Genomic DNA, 6,108 nt, shown 5'->3' with positions numbered 1-6,108 from the left:
AAACGTCTTTCCGACACGTGCTAGTGTTTCAGAAAATATCTCTAATAGGGCTGGTGAAGTTTGTCGATGTGGTGGTTGTTGTTGAATACACCTGGTGATTGGTGGTTGGGAGTGGTGTTGGTAAGGGAACACAGGTGATGGAGAGAGTGACTGCAGTGGTGGTACTGCTTGTGACCAACCTTGTAGTCTGTGAGCTAAATGAGTAATGAGCTAACCCGTTGTGGCCACCGGGGGGTTATGTAGCAGCTATCTCAGGTGACTGATGTTGCTGGATGATGGAACTTGTTTATTTGGTCATTTCTCGATGCCGATAAATATTCAAATTGCTAAGAACATTAGAATAAAGTTAAACTGTCAATACGAGGTATGTATGTTTATACATGTGCATGAGTAGACTGTTTATGAATATGAATCAAAATATTTTTAACAAGTTAAAATATACGTTTTCTGATATAAATTCACTAGAACACGCCCAGCGTAGGATAACAAAGTTAATCCTGCAAATTAGAAACTTGTCATATGAAGAAAGATTAACTAAGTAGTACAAATTTGCCTTCTCTAGAACGGCCAAGAATTCGGAGTGACTTAGTAGAGGTGTGCAAGTGGATGGATGGACACATCAAACGGGATATTAATAGGGAATTAGGAACAAGAATGAAGGTAACTGCAGAAAGCCTATTGGCCCATACGAGGCAGCACCTATTTATATCTTCCCAATCCCATTAATATATAAGTCCAACGCATACTTGAAACAATCAAGGGATCCTACTTCTTTCAAGATATGCGATAATTGGTTCCACAAATCAACAACCATGTTACCGAACCACTATTTTCCCAGGTATTTCCTAAATCTAAACGTAGGAAAATAAGAATAAACGTAACTGCAGATGTCCTACTGGCCCCACACAAGAAAGCTGCTATTTATAACCACCTAATCTCATTCATATATGTCTAAGAACATAAGAATAAAGGTAAGTGTTGAGATTGCGAAGTCGGATTGCGAAAGGGATCTGGGAGTTATGATTAGTAAGAATTTATAACAATGCCTGAATGTTCGTAATAAGGCAAATAGGACACTAGGGTTTATTAATCGAAGCGTAATTAACAAGACACCTGGTGTGGTTCCTCAGCTATATCTTGCTCTGGTTAGGCCCCATTTAGATTATACAGTTGAGTTTTGGTCGCCATACTATAGAATGGATATAAATTCATTTGAACGTGTCCAGCATAGAATGACTAAGTTAATTCCCCAAATTAGAAATCTTTCATATGAAGAAAGATTAACAAAGCTTAACTTGCATCACTGGAAAGGCGAAGAGTTAGGTGTGACATGATAGAGGTTTACAAGTGGGTGAATGGACAAAACAAAGGGGATATTAATAGGGTATTAAAAGTATCAACACAAGACAGAACACGAAACAATAGTTATAAATTGGATAAGTTTAGATTTAGGAAAGACTTGGGTAAATACTGGTTCAGTAACAGGGTTGTTGATTTGTGAAACCAATTGCCGCGTAACATTGTGGAGGTGGGGTCCCTCGATTGTTTCAAGCGTGGGTTGGACATGTATATGAGTGGAATTGGGTGGTTATAAATAGGAGCTGCCTCGTATGGGCCAACAGGCCTTCTGCAGTTGCCTTTGTTCTTATGTTCTTATGTTCCTATCCTTAGTGGCTTAGCACAAATCAATAGATTAGGCTAGATTGAGCAACATTTAGTTGGGCTCCTGCCTAACTACAGTTAAGGTTTGGCAATAAATTTATATACCATAATAATGAGGAGTAATGGAATAGTGCTATGTATTTTGTTTGGTTTTATATAAAAGACTCTTATTTTGAGTGATGTATATATAATTAGTATGGGGTAATCTCTTCAATTCTGGTATTTGATGAGTATTTATTAATATGTTATTGACCCTAACACGAAAATAATCCACACAATTAATGGATAAATTTACGTGAGTGCTTAGTCTTATGGTTGGATATTAATGTGCGCGTCAACTCCGCGGATTTAAAACCACTATTTTCCATGGATTTAAACACAAAATGACGCACTTAATTAATTTAGAGGTGCATAGCTACACTATGCATTATATTTATTGATAATTTTTATTTATTTCCTTACCTGTATTGAGGTTTGAAACCATTTTTGCTTTTTATTCCCCTTCCCTCGCCGTTTGAAACTCATAATCACAACTGTTAAATAATTTGTTAAAAAAAGCAGTCATCGCACGTGGTAACTGACGCAATTGCGCGGTTATGGATTTCTAGAAAACTTCTGACATTCACCTACTTGAAATTAATGGTTAGTAAAATAAGTTTACGTCACAGCCAATTTATGTTGTGGTGACAGGGGTTAATAATTTGGGTGTCAGGATTCCCAACATATAACACGGCAATCGAAACTAAACTGCATGATGTAAATGGGGCCTAACCAGAGCAGGATATAACTGAAGAATAACACAAGGTGTTTTATTACTAATGCTTTGATAAATAAATCCCAGTGTCCTATTTGCCTTATTTCGTCAACAGATCACTGTAAGCAGCGATTTTCCATTTTTCTTATATTCTTAGTCAAAACATTGATCTAAAATAGGTTAAGCAAGAAGAAGTTCTGTATAAGTATTTATTTTTATGATATCTATACAATGAACACGTGATATTGATACATTGAATCTGTGATATATTCAAGGTGTGATAAAAGTAAGTTAAAGGCGATGCTGCTTCTATGGTGGTGACAGTGTCGACGTTCATTACCATCAGGGGCTTAGTCACCTCCACCACCTTCACCTCAATCATTACCAGCTGCAGGGCTGGTGCCGTCACCGTCTGGACTGTGACGGAGGTCACGGGAACATCACTGACTTGGAACACGGTGTTGAGGAGGATCTGGTTGATGGGAAACACCACGATCTCTGTGACATTCTGCCACTCGTCCTGATACTGCACAGTCTGGAAGACGGGACAGAGCAGCGGCCATGGCTTGCAGTAAAGGATAGCGGATAGAAGCACAAGCACCGCAAGGTAGATCATAACCTCAGACTTGGAGTATGAGCCTGGATCTTTCACGTTTTCTTTACCTTTGTACTGTGAAACAAAGTTTAGTATGAACCTAATCATACATTGAATTTTCCACAGCCTTTTCGGCAAGCTTGTAATGACGGTACTCGGGCTTGAGTTCCCACATATTCTTGTGAGGATTCTTAACATTATAGTTACATAGGTCTTTCAGGATCTCCTTTAGATATGTGATTGGTTGTCGGGTAATCTTGTGGAGATCCTTAATATTGTAATACTGATGCTTTTCAAATGCAGCAAACAACAACTCCATGACCTTATCTTTATCATCACGAATCGTCTTGCCTTCTGCCTTCTTCTTCTGCTCTAAATAAACATTATGTTTATGGTGTGAAATAGGCTTATAGCCGTTGAGGGGTCTGTCAATAAGCTTTACCGTATGAAGAGACTGGGCAGCTTTCTTCACAGCTTCCCTTTTCTGATTGATATAGTAGTCGTCCACTACAGGCTGACATTCTAGTTTGTGGATGACTTGTCCCTCAAAGGACAATTGCTGTGTCTCGGAAACTGCAGCATCCGAGCTGCTGCTGCCGAGATCTGGTTCAGAAAGAACTCCGAGTGTCATTTCTTTTAAACTATGAGAAATTACCTTGTGCTCCCGAGGAATTTTCCCGTCCTTCAAGGTGTGTTCACTAGATTTAAAGGTTATTGTCGGAGGTTTACCAGGCACCTTGGTAATCTTAAGCTTTCCAACGTCATGGCCAGCACAGTCTGCCCATTTGTCCCCCAAATATTTAGGTACCTTGACCAGCCACAGCCCACGGCTGCAATTCGTAATATCCAAGTCCATCTTAGACTGTTGGCTCATGATGGAAAACACGAGAATATATAGTTACTTGACCTCTTTATAAAACGTCTTTCCGACACGTGCTAGTGTTTCAGAAAATATCTCTAATAGGGCTGGTGAAGTTTGTCGATGTGGTGGTTGTTGTTGAATACACCTGGTGATTGGTGGTTGGGAGTGGTGTTGGTAAGGGAACACAGGTGATGGAGAGAGTGACTGCAGTGGTGGTACTGCTTGTGACCAACCTTGTAGTCTGTGAGCTAAATGAGTAATGAGCTAACCCGTTGTGGCCACCGGGGGGTTATGTAGCAGCTATCTCAGGTGACTGATGTTGCTGGATGATGGAACTTGTTTATTTGGTCATTTCTCGATGCCGATAAATATTCAAATTGCTAAGAACATTAGAATAAAGTTAAACTGTCAATACGAGGCATGTATGTTTATACATGTGCATGAGTAGACTGTTTATGAATATGAATCAAAATATTTTTAACAAGTTAAAATATACGTTTTCTGATATAAATTCACTAGAACACGCCCAGCGTAGGATAACAAAGTTAATCCTGCAAATTAGAAACTTGTCATATGAAGAAAGATTAACTAAGTAGTACAAATTTGCATTCTCTAGAACGGCCAAGAATTCGGAGTGACTTAGTAGAGGTGTGCAAGTGGATGGATGGACACATCAAACGGGATATTAATAGGGTATTAGGAACATAAGAATGAAGGTAACTGCAGAAGGCCTATTGGCCCATACGAGAATAACAAAGTTAATCCTGCATATTAGAAACTTGTCATATGAAGAAAGATTGACTAAGTAGTACTAATTTGCATTCTCTAGAAAGGCCAAGAATTCGGAGTGACTTAGTAGAGGTGTGCAAGTGGATGGATGGACACATCAAACGGGATATTAATAGGGAATTAGGAACAAGAATGAAGGTAACTGCAGAAAGCCTATTGGCCCATACGAGGCAGCACCTATTTATATCTTCCCAATCCCATTAATATATAAGTCCAACGCATACTTGAAACAATCAAGGGATCCTACTTCTTTCAAGATATGCGATAATTGGTTCCACAAATCAACAACCATGTTACCGAACCACTATTTTCCCAGGTATTTCCTAAATCTAAACGTAGGAAAATAAGAATAAACGTAACTGCAGATGTCCTACTGGCCCCACACAAGAAAGCTGCTATTTATAACCACCTAATCTCATTCATATATGTCTAAGAACATAAGAATAAAGGTAAGTGTTGAGATTGCGAAGTCGGATTGCGAAAGGGATCTGGGAGTTATGATTAGTAAGAATTTATAACAATGCCTGAATGTTCGTAATAAGGCAAATAGGACACTAGGGTTTATTAATCGAAGCGTAATTAACAAGACACCTGGTGTGGTTCCTCAGCTATATCTTGCTCTGGTTAGGCCCCATTTAGATTATACAGTTGAGTTTTGGTCGCCATACTATAGAATGGATATAAATTCACTTGAACGTGTCCAGCATAGAATGACTAAGTTAATTCCCCAAATTAGAAATCTTTCATATGAAGAAAGATTAACAAAGCTTAACTTGCATCACTGGAAAGGCGAAGAGTTAGGTGTGACATGATAGAGGTTTACAAGTGGGTGAATGGACAAAACAAAGGGGATATTAATAGGGTATTAAAAGTATCAACACAAGACAGAACACGAAACAATAGTTATAAATTGGATAAGTTTAGATTTAGGAAAGACTTGGGTAAATACTGGTTCAGTAACAGGGTTGTTGATTTGTGAAACCAATTGCCGCGTAACATTGTGGAGGTGGGGTCCCTCGATTGTTTCAAGCGTGGGTTGGACATGTATATGAGTGGAATTGGGTGGTTATAAATAGGAGCTGCCTCGTATGGGCCAACAGGCCTTCTGCAGTTGCCTTTGTTCTTATGTTCTTATGTTCCTATCCTTAGTGGCTTAGCACAAATCAATAGATTAGGCTAGATTGAGCAACATTTAGTTGGGCTCCTGCCTAACTACAGTTAAGGTTTGGCAATAAATTTATATACCATAATAATGAGGAGTAATGGAATAGTGCTATGTATTTTGTTTGGTTTTATATAAAAGACTCTTATTTTGAGTGATGTATATATAATTAGTATGGGGTAATCTCTTCAATTCTGGTATTTGATGAGTATTTATTAATATGTTATTGACCCTAACACGAAAATAATCCACACAATTAATGGATAAATTTACGTGAGTGCTTA

General features: G+C 38.5%; 1 protein-coding gene across 1 annotated transcript; it reads right to left on the bottom strand.

Moving 5' to 3' along the window:
• Positions 1–3,111: 3,111 nt before the first annotated feature.
• Positions 3,112–3,885, bottom strand: LOC123771363 (general transcription factor IIF subunit 2-like). Its single transcript, XM_069312574.1, has one exon. It carries the CDS (start codon positions 3,883–3,885, stop codon positions 3,112–3,114), a length of 774 nt encoding a protein of 257 aa, XP_069168675.1.
• Positions 3,886–6,108: the final 2,223 nt, after the last annotated feature.

Source organism: Procambarus clarkii, chromosome 72 (assembly GCF_040958095.1).
Source record: "Procambarus clarkii isolate CNS0578487 chromosome 72, FALCON_Pclarkii_2.0, whole genome shotgun sequence".
NCBI classification, from domain to species: domain Eukaryota; kingdom Metazoa; phylum Arthropoda; class Malacostraca; order Decapoda; family Cambaridae; genus Procambarus; species Procambarus clarkii.
This window is presented reverse-complemented; position numbering and strand designations above follow the sequence as displayed.

Excerpts from the sequence above, each read along its gene's own strand:
- LOC123771363 (XM_069312574.1), bottom strand. The coding sequence starts at position 3,885 with ATGAGCCAACAGTCTAAGATGGACTTGGATATTACGAATTGCAGCCGT.